Raw genomic sequence first — 14,986 nt, 5'->3', positions numbered from 1 at the left:
ACTCCCTTTGTCATACTGATTTGAATGTGCCATTATTTCTCTGTTCTTTGTGTGTCTTGTGATTTTTTTGTTGAGGCATTAGAATTTTAAAGGGTGTTAACTTTCTCAGTTTTCCTCAGCATTCAGTGTTTTTGTCCGTACTACTTTCTGCAAAAAAACTCATAGGTTGTGTGATGGTTTAGGTTATCTGTAAACTTGGCTGGGCCATGATTCTCTGGTTTGGCAGTGCAGTAATGATGTAATTTGGCAGACATTGGACTGATTGCTCTTCTATAATATAATCATCTACATGATGAGATATGATATAATGTAAGCACTTCCGTGATGAGATCTGCTGTGAGGTGCCAGTCAGTTGTAAGGGGCATTTCCTTGGGGGTGTGGCCTGCATCCAATATATACGGCCATTCTGGCAAAGCTCGTTGGCTTTTGCTCACTCTGGATCCTGCATGTAGCTCGTTATCATCTTACCTCTGGTTCTTGGGACTTGAGCTAACAGCTCTTTGCAGATCTTGAGATTCTAAGCCCTCACAGCATGTGAGCCAGCGGCCTGCCATCTGACCTGCTGATCTTGGGTTTGTCAGCCCCTGTAGCTATGTGAGTTAGAAGCCTCCAGGCTGAGGCCTGACTCACAGACTTAGGACTTGAGAAACTTTGCAACTGTGTGTCATTTCCTTGAGATAAATCTCTCTCTCTCTGTTGTTGTTGTTAGGTGCTTTTGAGTTGGTTCCAACTCATAGAGACCCTGTGTGCAACAGAACAAAATGCTGCCTGGTCCTGTGCCATTCTCACAATCACTGTTATGCTTGAGCCCATTGTTGTAGCCACTATGTCAGTTCATCTTGTTGAAGGCTTTCCTCGTTTTCACTGATCCTCTACTCTACCAAGCATGATGTCCTTCTCCAGGGGCTGGTCTCTCCTGATAATGTGCCCAAAGTATATGAGATGAAGTCTTGCCATCCTTCTAAGGAGCATTCTGGCTGTACTTCTTCAAAGTCAGATTTGTTCGTTCTTCTGGCAGTCCATGGTATATTCAATATTCTTCGCCAACGCCATAATTCAAAGGCATCAATTCTTCTTTGGTCTTCTTTATTCGCTGTCCAGCTTTTGTGTGCATGTGAGGTGATTGAAAACACCATGGCTTGGGTCAGGCACACCTTAGTTCTCAAAGTGCCATATTTGCATTTTAACACTTTAAAGAGGTCTTCTGAAGCATATTTGCCCAATGCAGTGTGTCATTTGATTTCTTGACTGCTGCTTCCATGGGCATTGATTGTGGATCCAAGTTAAGTGAAATCCTTGACAACTTCAATATTTAATCCTTTATCATGATGTTGATTACTGATCCAGTTGTAAGGATTTTTATTTTTTTTATGTTGAGTTGCAATCCATACTGAAGGCTGTGATCTTTGAGCTTCATTAGTAAGTGCTTCAATTTCTCTTCACTTTCAGCAAGCAAGGTTGTGTCATCTGCATAATGCAGGTTGTTAATGAGTCTTCCACAAATCCTGATGCCGTGTTCTTCTTTATATAGTCCAGCCTCTCGAATTATTTACTCAGCACACAGATTGAATAAGTATAGTGAAAGGGTACAAGACTAATGTACACCTTTCTTGACTTTGAACCGCATGGTATCCTCTTGTTCTATTCAAAAGACTGCCTCTTGGTCTAAGTACAGGTTGGGCATGAGCACAATTAAGTGTTCTGGGATTCCATTTTTTGCAGTGTTATCCATAATTTGTTATGATCCACACAGTTGAATAAAATAAAATAATAAAACACAGATAAACATCTTTCTGGTATTCCCTGCTTTCAGCCATGATCCATCTGACTTCAGCAATGATATCCCTCATTCTGTGTTCTCTTCTGAATCTGGCTTGAACTTTGGGCAGTTCCCTATCGATGTACTGCTGCAACTGCCTATGAATGATCTTCACCAAAATTTTACTTGTGTGTGTGTGATATTAATGATGTTGTTCAATAATTTCCGCATTCTGTTGGATCACCTTTCTTTGGAATGGGTACAAATACAGATCTCTTCCAGTTGGTTGGCCAGGTAGTTGTCTTCCAAATTTCCTGGCATAGATGAATGAGTACTTCCAGAGCTGGTACCTGTTTGTTGAAACATCTAGGTTGGTAATCTGTCAATTCCCAGAACATTGTTTTTCACCAGTGCCTTCAGAGAAGCTTGGAGTTCTTTCAGTACCGTTGGTTCCTGATCATATGCTACCTCCTGAAATGATTGAACGTAGACCAATTCTTTTTGGTACAGTGACTCTGTATTGCTTCCATCTTCTTTTGATGCTTCCTGTGTCGTTTAATAATTTCTATGTAGAATCCTTCAGTATTGCAACTCAAGGCTCAAGTTTTTTCTTCAGTTTGAGACATGCCAAGCTTGCTCTTCCCTTTTGGTTGTCTATCTCCAGGTCTTTGCACATTTTATTATAATATTTCACTTTGTCTTCTCGAGCTGCCCTTTGATATCTCCTGTTCACCTCTTTTACTTCATCATTTCTTTCTTTTGCTTTAGCTGCTCTATATTCAGCAGCAACTTTCAGAGTGTGTTCTGACATCTGTTTTGGTCTTTTCTTTCTTTCCAGTCTTTTTAATGACCTTTTACTCTCTTCATGTATGATGTCCTTGATATCATTCCACAGCTTGTCTGGTCTTCAGTCATTAGTGTTCAGTGTGTCAAATCTATTCTTAAGATGGTCTCTAAATTCAGGTGGGATATACTCAAGTCGTGCTTTGGCTGTCCTGGATTTATTATTTTATTCACCTTGAAATTGTGCATGAGCAATTGATGGTCTGTTCCACAGTCAGCCCGTGGCCTTGTTCTGACTAATGATATTGAGCTTCTCCATTGACTGTTTCCACAGATGTTTTTGATTTGATTCCTGTATATACCATCTGGTGAGGTAACCATTTATGTTGGTGAGAAAAGGTGTTTGCAATGAAGAAGTTGTTGGTCTTGCAAAATTCTGTCATGCTATCTCTAGCGTCATTTCTGTCACCAAGGCCATATTTTCCAACTACCATTCCTTCTTCTTTGTTTCCACCTTTTGCATTCTAGTCACCGGTAATTATCAGTGCATTTTAATTACATGTTTGATCAAACTGCAGAAGTTGGTAAAAATCTTCAATTTCTTCATCTTTGGCCTTAGTGGTTTGTGCGTAAACTTGAATATAGTCGTATTAAGTGGTCTTCCTTTTAGGTGTATGGATATTATCTCATTATTGACAGCATTGTATTTCAGGGTAGGTTTTGAAATGTTGTTTTTGATGATGAATGTGATGCCATTCCTCTTCAGTTTGTCATTCCTGACAGAGTAGACCATATGATTGTCTGGTTCAGAATGGCCAACACCAGTCCACTTTAGCTCACTAATACCTGGGATATAGATCTTTAAGCATTCCATTTAATTTTTGACCATTTCCAATTTTCCTAGATTCATACTTTGTGTATTTCACGTTCCCATTATTAATGAATGTTTGCAGCTGTTTCTTCTCATTTTGAGTCATGCCACATCAGCAAATGAATGTCCTGAAAGCTTGATTCCATCCACGTCATTAGGTTGACTCTACTCTGAGGAAGCAAGTCTTCCCCAGTCGTATTTTTAGTGCCTGCAACCTGAGGGGCTCATCTTCCAGCACTATATTAGATAATGTTCTACTGCTGTTGATAAGGTTTTCATTGGTTAGGTATTTCAGATGTAGACTGCCAGGTCCTTCTTCCTAGTCTGTCTTAGTCTGGAAGAACCGCTGAAACCTGTCCACCAAGGGTGACCCTGCTGATATTTGCAGTACCTGTGGCAAAACTTCTAGTATCACAGCAACACGCAAGCCACAGAGTATGACAAACCGATGGACTCCTGGTGGTGTATGTATGTACACACTTCACTGGTTTTGCTTCTCTAGAGAGCACAGCCTAAGACAGGTGGGCAGAGCATATAGTCTTTGCTTACTGTTTCTTTTCCCTCTCTGTGATAGCTCCTCTTCCTCTTTGGTTTAATTAGGATTTGAAAGTTCCAGATCTTGGTTTTCAACTTTCAGTTTCTCCCAGACACTCCAGAGAACATGCTGTAGTCAATCTGTCCACCAGAGGGCACCACCACTCAGGTGCGATATCATGTACTAATCTATCCACCACAGTGTTCAGTCCTCTCTCTCTGGTTATTACTCTTTTCCCTTCGCTGTTTTGCAGCCACGTTTTTAGTTAAGAAAACCCATGACACCTAGTGAGCCTTGTTTGGGGCTGGGTATTTCCATCTGGTTTTGCCTGAGGCTTTTTTCCCCGCCTCTGTGGGGGCTCCTTATATCTGAATTGAAATTCAGGGAAAGCACAGGCAGACTTGCCTCTGTTTCAGGAGGAGGAGGGGATAGCACCCCCGAAAAGGTCCTCTGAGAGATATGTGTTGTTGGTTTCAGAGCCCCATTGACTCTGTGGTAGTTGGGGGATCAGTCTCCACTTAGGTTACCCATCTCCTGACTCTGTTGTAGGGAACCTTCTGTAAGAGTTCATATCAGTTCAGCAGCCTAACTTACTGGTTGGGGAAGGCGTTGTCACATTCCAAATGGAACCCTGGGGAGATCTGCCTTGTTGCTATCAGAGACCCCTGTAATATGTTGGCTGTGGGTGTAGGCTCCACTACTCTTACTTGCTTCCTAGCACATAGCAGCCTGTCAGCAGTCCTCAGTGCCAACTGGAAGGGGGAGTAGACAGACCCAAACTGATCCCCAGGAAGGTCTTTCCTGTTGGTTTCAGAGGCCTGAGCTATGGGGTATACGCAGAGGCAGGTAGAGTGCTGACTATGGGAGCAGACTCCACTTTGGGGGCCTTCTGTAGCAGTTTGTAACAGCCTGACAACCAAAAATTACCAAGTGGCAAAGGAGGTTTCACACTGTGATCAGATCCCCATGGAGGTCTGCCTTGTTGCTCTCAGGGTCCACCCAGTAGATTGTTGGCTATTGAGTGTAGCCTCCACTCAAAAACCTCCTGCTTCCTAGCACACAACAGTTCTCAGCACTGCCTGAAAGAGAACAGACAGAGTTGAACTGAGTCCCTGGGAGGTCTGTCCCGTTGGTTTCAGAGGCCTAAGTTGGTTTCAGAGGCCTAAGTTGGTTTCAGAGGCCTAAGCTGTGGCGTGCACAGGGAGGCAGGTAGAGTGTTGACTATGAGAGCAGATGCCACTGCACTGGCCTTCTGTAGCAATTTCCAGTAGGTTTGCAGCCTACAGTGTCTGGGTAGGGGAGGAGCTGGAACACTCCAAATTAACGGTGCAGGTAGTTCTGCCTTGTTGATTTTAGAGCAGAAGCTTGGGGTCCTGTCTCTTTGTCCAGTCAGGGGCTGTGGTGGTTAGGACAGCAAGCTCTTTTTCTGGGGCTGCTTCACCAGTTCACAGCAGCCAGTGGCCCACAGGGCTGGCGGGAGGGCAGGGACGGTGGGAGAAGCGATTTTCCTAGTATATGCAACTTGTTCATTCGTTGATTCTTGCCTGTTTGCAGTTCCCCGTTGGTTTCCTCCGCTTCTCGATTCAGTCTCTCAAAGCTGAGCACAATTTCCTTGTTGTATTTGTGGGGGAGGGTCGGAACAATGGCCTGTTTACGCCGCCATCTTCCCAGAATCCCCAGGGTTCCTCCAAAGTATTCTCAGTGGCTGATTTTTCAGAAGTAGGTCACCAGGCCTTTCTTTTGAGGCACCTTTGGGTGGACTCCAGAGTGCCTTAGTGTTTGCACCACTCAGGGACTCCTTAATCTCAAATAATAACCCTATCCTTTTTTTGTCTTTCTTAGCATTTACCTTTCGTTGACACTTTTGAAGAGCCCAGACCAGTTGTCTTGTAAATTGTCATACAATCTGGATTTGTCTAATCATGATTAGACTCAAATGAACCATTTTTGTCAAAAATGCCATATACATTGAAAGATCAATTTCGTAGACTTGTTGAGCGACTTGAATGAAGTAACGTATATAAAGTATTTGTCATGCTTGGCACAGATAATACTCAATAAATGTTGACTTAAAAAGAAAATGCTGCATGTATAACATCATGTATTTCTAATAGCATCACATCAGAAGGCATGTAATGCCAGTTTGACCTAATATTGGTGATGTTTATCACCTGGTTGAAGTGCTGCCTGTTGGATATCTCCATTGTGAAAGTATCTTTTTCCCAATATAATTAACATATAGCCTGTGAGGTGATCTTGTTCTCCAATAACTGTTTGTCCAGTGATTTTAACATTCACTTATGATCCTTGCCTGTATGAATTATTGAATTGGTCTTTGTAAGATGAAATACATTTTCTAATTTCTTCATTCTAATGAGTCAGAATCAACGGTGGTGGGTTTTTTGGTTCTATCGGTAATTATTTTGAAATCTTGCTGTCAGAAAATATTCTGTCCTCACAGTTGATGAACACTTGATTAGGTCTATAATTCCAGGTTGAGAATAATTTTCCTTCAGAATTTTGAAGGCGTTTTTTTTCATTGGCTTCAAGCTTCCAGTGTTACTATCGATGAGTCTAAAAGGCGTTCCCGTTCTTGATCATTTGTATGTGACCTGGTTTTTCTTCTCTCTGGAAGCTTATAGGATCTTCTGTGTTACTGCACTTTCTGAAATTTCAGTGATGTGCTTTAGTATGGGCCTGGTCTTATTCATTGTTGTGGGCACTTTGTGGGGCTTTTTAAAATGGCAGTCATGCGCCTTGGTCCTGGGAAGTTCTATTAAATTATTACATTATTTCTTGCCTTCTATTTAGTCCTGTTCTCATTTTTGGCAGCTTCTATTACTCATGGAAACCCTGGTGGTATAGTGGTTAAGTGCTACCGCTGCTAACCAAGAGGTCTGCAGTTCAAATCCGCCAGGCGCTCCTTGGAAACTCTATGGGGCAGTCCTACTCTGTCCTATAGGGTCACTATGAGTCGGAATCCACTCGATGGCAGTGGGTTTCGTTTTGGGTTTGGTATTACTCATGTATTGGACCTTCTGAAAAGGTTTCTAATTTTCTCGGCTTTTCTCTGCTATCGTTCATGTATATCTTCTTCTTCTGATTTATGATTTTCTTAACTCTATCTCCTAACTCTTGAATTGAGTTTTTTCATTGCTGTGATCATATTTTTAACATCTCAGAACTTTTTTGCTTTAAATTTTTTTAAAGAGAAAATCCTGTTTGTTTCTTGTATCTGGTATCTTCTCTCAGCTCTCTCAAGAGAATAATGTTAGTTTTTTAACATGAAAAGCATTTTTTGAGGTAATTTTAGACTTAAAGAAAAGTTGCAAGGATAGTACAGCAAGTTCCCATATTCCCTTCACCAAGCTTTCCCTGATGTTAATAACTTACATAGCCACAGTACGTTTGTCAAAGCTAAGTAGCACTGGTTTAACACTATTAGCTAAGCTGCACACTTTATTTGGATTTTGCCAGCTTCTTTTTTATTGATACGTTTTTTTCTATTTCAGGATTTAATCTAGGATATTACATTGCATTAGTGGTCATGGCTTCTTAGTCTCTCCTGATCTGTGATAGTTTCTCAGTCTTTCCTTTTTTAAAAAGACCTTTACAGTTTTCGAGGAGTACTTGCTAGGTATTTTGTAAATTGCCCCTCAATTCAGATTTATCTGGTCATTTTTCATGATTAGACTGGGATTATGAGTTTTTGGGAAATGTACCACAGAGATGAGGCACACAAGCCACCCCACTCCACCCCTGCCAGTTTTTAAAGTCTTCTTGTCCCGTGCATTCTCTTTCCTCAAGTTGCTTTTTTTTTTCCTGTAGGTGGTTGTTTTTGTCTCCTTCATGTTGGAGGTTTTTCTCAGACATCTGTTAATCTTTAATTGTCTGCTTATATTTAAGATGGGGAAACTGAAAAGCTGATTAGAGGTTATGAGAATGTGAGTTGGGCTTGTTGACTGTTAACTTCACTGGGGGGCGACCTGATTGGGCAACTTTATTAGGAAACTCCAGTATTATTAACTTGAGGTTATTTTCTCTTGGGTTGGTCAGATTCTGCAAAGAAGTATCCTTCAGTCTCCCTCGAGGAGGCTGGAGAGGACTGGAGAGTTCTCACTCAATGTGCTTATTTAATCTCCCCATTTTTAGTATCATACTCCTGTACTTAACTGTTGCTGGTATCGCCCAATCTGAGACCCTTTGTTTGACCTGCTCCAGAGAATAAACCTTTAGTGTTTCACCAGGTAGAGCAACAAGCACCGGGTTTCACTACTTGGAAAGAAAGTCTGAGGATCTGAAGCTTCTGAAACAATTTCAACCAGTCCTTATTTTAGCTCCTTCACCTCCAGTTCCTGAGCATTTTGGAAATTCTCTGATATAAATTATGTTGATTCTGAGTTTACTACAGTCAGCTTATGATTCAGTTTTCTTGAGTTTGCCAAGTCATTTATAACTCTTGCATTTGCTTTCCAAGAAAATTATCTTCCTGTTGCCTCCTCTCACTTTTTTTTTTTTTTTTTGGTTTTGTTTATTTTTGGTAGAGCTTTTTTGGATTTATACCTTTAAAAAATCCTTTTACTTTTGTTTTAGTGAGTTTTCAAAAGGGCATGAAAGTGGGTATGTATTCAACTCGCTGTCTTAACCCAGAAATTTGGCAAAATTTCTTGAAAGTTGCAAAAGCTTGCACTAGCTTCATCCTTAAAAATAGCCTGTATTCTTGAGCTAAGAAATAGGGAATAGAAGAGACAATTGATCTCTGTTGTCTTCTTTGACCACTGTCCCCTTAAATACATACTGTTATGGATTGAATTGTGTCCCCCCAAAATTAGTGAGCTAACTTGGCTAGTCCATGATTCCCAGTATTGCGTGATTGTCCACTACCTTGTCATCTGATGTGATTTTCCTATGTGTTATAAATCCTACCTCTATGATGTTAATGAGGTAGGATTAGTGGCAGTTGTGTTAATGAGGCAGGACTCAATCTGCAGGATTAGCTTGTGTCTTAAATCAATCTCTTCTGAGATATAAAAGAGAGGAGCTAGCAGAAACAGGGGGACCTCATAGCACCAAGAAACAAGAACCAGGAGAATAGCATGTCCTTTGCACCAAGGGTCCCTGCACTGAGAAGCTCCTAGACCGGAGAAGTTTGATGACAAGGACCTTCCTCCAGAGCTGACAGAGAGAGAAACCCTTCCCCTGGAGGTGATGCCCTCAATTTGGACTTCTAGCCTATAAGACTGTGAGAGAATAAACTTCTGTTTGTTGAAGCCATCCTTGCGGTGTTTCTGTTATAGCAGCCCTGGATAACTAAGACACACACTCTTCTGTTTTATGAAAAAACAAAAAGCCTTGAGCTGGCATTTGAGGGAAATAACCTTGATTCTGTTGCAACCATTCAGCTGTAGTATTTCTCATAACTCATCGTATTCTACCATCTGGGTCTTTATTTAGATATCCTTTCTACATGGAATGCCCCTTCCTCTCTCTCCTTACATATCCCTCCAGTTCCTTACTGGTAATGTCTTCCCATTCCAGGAAGTCTTCATTGACTCTATTCCTCATCGTTACCACCTCCAAGTTTGGATTAAGTACCTTTCTTTTGTGTTTCCACATCTAGCAGTTATTATACTACTGTAATTGTTTATTTAATGTCCATTACCCACTTGGCTAGTGTCCAGATCCTATTATTCTTTAAATACACAGCAGCAGCCTCACTATTTGGGACACAACTGCCCATTATTTTTAAAATTTAAAACTTACAGGAAATAAAATGTGATTTAAAGATAAAAAAAAAAAAACAACCTGCGATCTCCTTACGGGTCACTAAATTAGTACCAAAATCCATTTAAAATTTCATCAGTAAAATGATGAAAAGGGCAAATTCAGTCATTCTTTTTGAAAAATACTGTGAACTTACTATGGCTTAAAAGAGTAAGAATGTGTTGTATTAGCTTGGATACTTTTTTTTGGTGCAGTTCGATGACAAAGGTTACATACTTCACAATGTGTCACCATTCTTACTATCTCTAACCATAATGTTTTGACACCATTAAGGTAGACTCTTTGCCCTTTAAATTCTCATCTGTGCTTTAAGGTTACTGTTGTCAGTTGGTCTCATACAGGTAATTCTTTAAAAGAATACAGTGCTCAAGGTAGGCATTCTTTATTAATTGAGCTAAATTGTTGTTTACTTTTAAAATGACATAATGGGATAGTTTTGGTTCAAGGTTTAAAATTGTTTCCAGGCAATAGATTTGGGGATTCGCCCAGTCTCAATGGATCCAGTAAATCTGGTTTCCATGAGAATTTGCAGTTCTGTCTCACATTTTTCCTCCTTTTGATCAGGATCCATCTATTGGGTCCTTGATGAAAATGTTCAGTAATGGTAGCTAGGCATCATCCATTTCTTCTGGTCTCATTAGACCTGCAGTCCATTTCCTTCTCCCATTCCTGGGTCTCCTTCTTCCTCTGTTGCTCCAGGCAAATAGAGACTATTTGTTGTGTCTTGTGTAGCCGCACACATAGCTTGGACACTTCTATTAGTGGCTTCAAAAACTAATTACTGCCTCTTTGTTATAAAAAAAATAATAATTACTTGGAAAATCCAGTGTCATTTGAGTTCAAGGAGAACATCTTAACTGAGTTTGGTGAAATCTGTTCTGCTTATTTAGAGAAGTATCTCTGAATGAAATGAAGACTGACTCTTAAGTTCATTTGCTGTAATCAGCTTTGCCCCATTTTCAGGAATATAGGATACAGTTTGGGAGTCTTCACATATTTTCAAGGATTCCTAAATAAAAGTTCAAGAATATTTTATACATTAAAAAAATGTAAAAGTAAAAGAGATCTTACATTTTCAACAATTTAATATAATGAAGAAAATATTAATTTTTATTTTGATAAGCATGCTATCCTACAATCAGATATGGGGAAAGAGAACTCTGGGCCTTGTTTTGCAGGGGACAGGACAACAGCTGCATGAGCATTCCCCAGATGTCAACACCATTCTTTGTCTTCTTTCTAGAGGGAAGGGGCAAGGCTTCATGGCAAGGCTTTAGGGATCCCAAACTTGTATGCAAACAAAATTTTGTGTCAGGGTGGATTTTTGTCAGGAAAAGGTCCATAGCTTTTATCAGATTTCTAATAGTGTTTTGATCTAAGAAAATTAAAGAACTATTGATTTAGATACTGAACTCATTATGAGCTCAAGTGAGGAAATAATGTGAAGAGGGCAGGAGGATGAGGATAAGTTGTGGGTTGTTGACTTATTTTTTTTTTAACTACAACTTGAACTAAGATGTTGTGTACATCATGACCTTTGTATAACTGATTGTGGGGTAAAGGACCTAGTTTTACCCTAAGTAAGGTAGCCTTTGTTCTTGGCTCTGGAAAAATAATCCTTGGAGTAATTGGGGTTCCTTGGACTGGGACTTACAGGCCACACCGGAGGATTTATGCTGGTGAGTGGGGGCTGGCCAGCCTAGAAAAGATTCCCTTGGGAGACTGATGTGAACTAGCCTCAGGAGGCATTATTTAGGCTATCATACAGGACTAGCTGTCAATAAAAGCCCGGAACACTAAGGCTCTGAGAGCTTCGTGGTAGGCAAAGGGAGGGTGATGTGCCCTCTCTGAGATAGGGTAGCTGTGAATGGGGAGTCTTCCCAGACCTTGCCTGTGCATCTCTTCCTTATGATGATCCTGATTTGTACCCTTTTACTCTAATAAAACCGGTAGTTGTAAGTATAATAACTTCTGTGAGTTGTTCCAGCAAATTAATGAACCCTAGAACGGTGTCTGCTTAACTTGTAAGATCTGACTTAGCCCTGGGTGGCTAGGGACAGAGAGAGGGGAAGTGCCATGTGGGCGGCTGGTTTCAAAAATGGAGAAGTAGGAAAGCAGGGATACGACTGATCTCTGTCTTCTGGGAATAGGCTTTATGCTGATTCTCATCCACAAAGCTATCATCCTATTGATAACAAAATTTTACAAAACAATTTTTACCCTTATCAAATGTGGTACAGTCTTAAACGTTTCCCATTCTGTTTCTTTTTTTAAAAATGTTGGCTGTAACCCACTAAATCTATTTCCTAACATCCTGCTGGGTGGTAACCCATAGTTTCAGAAACACTGGTCTTAGTGCATTATAGTTTACAAAATCATGTATTCAGTTCTCACAACAGTCCCAAGAGGTGTGTATCTACCACTGGTTTTGTTTTCGTCTTTATAGACGAAGGGGCTTAGAGATGTTGGGTGACTTTGCAAGTTTGTGCTGCTGTTCACACCTTGGCGGAGTCAGAGTCTGGGCCTGGGCCCTGCGGTCTGACTGCACCTTTGGTCATTGATTCAGATCACTTTCCCTTCCTCTCCTCACCCTGTTGCCCGACCACAACTGTCGGGAACAATTCTGTCTCAGACTAAATAAATCCTCGTTCCCCAGTTAACATAACTCACAGGATACATCTGTCCCCGATCATGTCCACTGTCATTTGGGGGTAATCTCTCAGGAGTTCTAGATTTCCTGTATCTATGTAATAGGTTCTTTTCCTTCTGTTTTCTTCTCCACCCTTAGACCAGTGGTTCTCAAACCTGGATTTGCATCAGTGTCCGTTAACTGTGGAACTTACCAAAATTCAAATCTCTGAGCCTTGAGAAGTGATTCTGATACAGTAGATCTGGGGTGGAGCTTAGATATGTTTATTTTTAAAAAGCTCCACACGTACTTCTTACGCATGGTCAATGTTGGGAATTTCTACCCTAGATAGATTACCATTGTTGGGTTTAGAAGGAAGCGCAGGATTTGGAGAATAGCTAGAGACTCCTTAGTATTTAGTATAATGGGAGCTCTGTCCTCTCTCTGGCTTCCAACCTTTGCTGGTGTAACCACTTGGAAAACATAGTCAGAGCCTGACTAAATTGTAGAGAATCTAGTGGACCTCTTCTCCCCATTGCCCCCTTTTTGATGAAATATCAGAAGTTACACTGTTGGAATGTGTTCATTGACGTATACAATTGGAGAACCACCTTGTGAAATGGTAAGCCTGGGCTATTGTTTAATATTTTCATGAATAATAGAGTCGTTGTGTAATGCTTTTGTTGTACAGAATTGAATAAATAACTGAACTTTATGCTTCAAGCTAAATAACAGATTTGACCAGAAAATTTTTCTTTGAGAGTTATTTTGTGCTACACTGAGCAAAACAGGAATTGATAAAATTTGGATTTCTTAAAAAATTTCAAGTCTCTTTCTCTTTCTCTCTTTAGTTCTTTTTGGAGGTGGATATCTGCTCAGACAATAAGAATCACAAGAGGTCAGTTACAAATAATGCTCCTTCGTGTTTGCAATGTGTTTAAAAATTTTGTTCATGTGCTAAAATATTAAACTGTAGGCTATTACATTAAAAGTTGCCTTCCCCTCCACGCCAACCCCCCCCCCCTCCAAATTACCTTCCACAAAAGAATAATGAAAGATTTAGGGTGGATAAGCTGAAGTGAACATGGAGTCTGTGACAATGGTAGTGTTTCACCACCACCTCTCTTTAATTCAGGACTAGAATCATTAGAAATGGGACTGGCTTTGGAACAGCTCCTGGATAGCTACTCAGTGATTTTCCATTCATGACCTTGCTTCTCTGGTGGTTCTTAAGCTTGTGGCTGGGAGTACCATTTAGTAGAGTTGCTAAGCTGCTTCCAATCTTTGCAGCCCTTTGGGGAAAGCTACCTTCATGTTCTTCTCTGCCAGAGGAAAAAATTTTGAAGTTGGCCTTATCAAGTCTGGCGTTTGTTAGCCTGGGAACCATGCTCTGTTTCCCCTTTCTGTTTCTTCTTTCATGAAATTAAAGAATTGTTCCTTTCACATGGCTCTAAATTTTTTTGAGTGGTCATCTGAGTTCAGCAGACTTTGAGCTAGAATCTGCATCTAAGGGACTTATTTTTCTTGTGAAGAAGGCAGCCATTATTTTCTGTTTTAGTTAAGATGGAATTTTATTTTGTGGATCTATCATTATTTTGGAAACCCTGGTGGCATAGTGGTTCAGTGGTGCGGCTGCTAACCAAAGAGTCGCAGTTCAAATCCACCAGGCGCTCTTTGGAAACTCTATGGGGGGTGCAGCTCTACTCTGTCCTGTAGGGTCGCTATGAGTCGGAATCAACTCAACGGCACTGGGTTTGGTTTTTGGTTTATCATTATTTTATTTTTTTATTAAACTTTAGATGAAGGTTTACGGAACAAACTAGTTTCTCGTCAAACAGTACGCACATTGTTGTATGACATTGGTTAACAACCCCACGACATATCAATACTCTCCCTTCTCAACCCTGGGTTCCCTATTACCAGCTTTCCTGTTCCCTCCTACCTTCCAGTCCCCACTGCAGGGCTGGTGTACCCCTTTAGTCTTGTTTTGTCCCATGGGCCTGTTCAACCTTTGGCTGAAGGGTGAACCTCAGGAATGGCCTCATTATTGAGCTGAAAGGATGTCGGGGCCATACTCTCAGGGTGATCTACCATTATTTTTAGACTTGAGAATTCACTGCTCTAAAATGTGAAAGTGGTAGCCTTTTTGCTGCTGTACTTGTGTTCTTCAGAGTGGTGAATCTAGGAACTTTCTCCTTCCTTTGTTCCTTTTTCTCTTTTAAAATGATTTGATTTTCTTTTAGGCTTCTGGAAATGAATCCCTTTTTAAAAACTGGAGACATTTTGTTTTATTCCTATTTTTTGTAAAGAAACCTAAATTCCAAGGGAGACCTGTATATAGTCAATTTAAAATGTTTTTTTCCTGTCACATGATACTTTTTTATATTTGATTCTAGTTTTAAAAATAAGAGATTAAGTAATCTTCAACTCACTTTTAGGAAATGTTTTATAGGTTTTTTTCTTTTTCTTTTTTTTGCATTCCTAGCAATTTGTTTGCACAGTTTTATTCCTCTAGCACAGTAGTTCTCAAACTTTAGGACTTGTTAAAACAGATTGCTGGGCTCCCCCGACCCTGAAGTTTATGATTCCCTTGGTCTGGAATAGGTCCTCAGAATTTGCCCTTAT

The 14,986-nt window shown here is 40.4% G+C and overlaps 1 protein-coding gene across 11 annotated transcripts in view; it reads left to right on the top strand.

Annotated features, from left to right (window-relative positions):
* The window catches only part of ACACA (acetyl-CoA carboxylase alpha), a 318,748-nt gene that overhangs the window by 70,205 nt on the left and 233,557 nt on the right, over nucleotides 1-14,986 (top strand). For 10 of the 11 annotated variants that reach the window (XM_064271370.1, XM_064271368.1, XM_064271369.1 and 7 more), the window contains one exon: nucleotides 13,213-13,259. The exons of the other annotated variant lie outside the window; for it this stretch is intronic. In XM_064271370.1, coding sequence (XP_064127440.1) covers nucleotides 13,213-13,259 — 47 coding nt within the window. The remainder of the gene's footprint in view (nucleotides 1-13,212; nucleotides 13,260-14,986) is intronic. 11 annotated transcript variants of the gene reach the window in all.

This window comes from Loxodonta africana, chromosome 18 (assembly GCF_030014295.1).
Source record: "Loxodonta africana isolate mLoxAfr1 chromosome 18, mLoxAfr1.hap2, whole genome shotgun sequence".
Lineage (NCBI taxonomy): Eukaryota > Metazoa > Chordata > Mammalia > Proboscidea > Elephantidae > Loxodonta > Loxodonta africana.
Note: the sequence above shows the minus strand (reverse complement) of the source record. Positions and strands in the feature narration are given on the sequence as shown.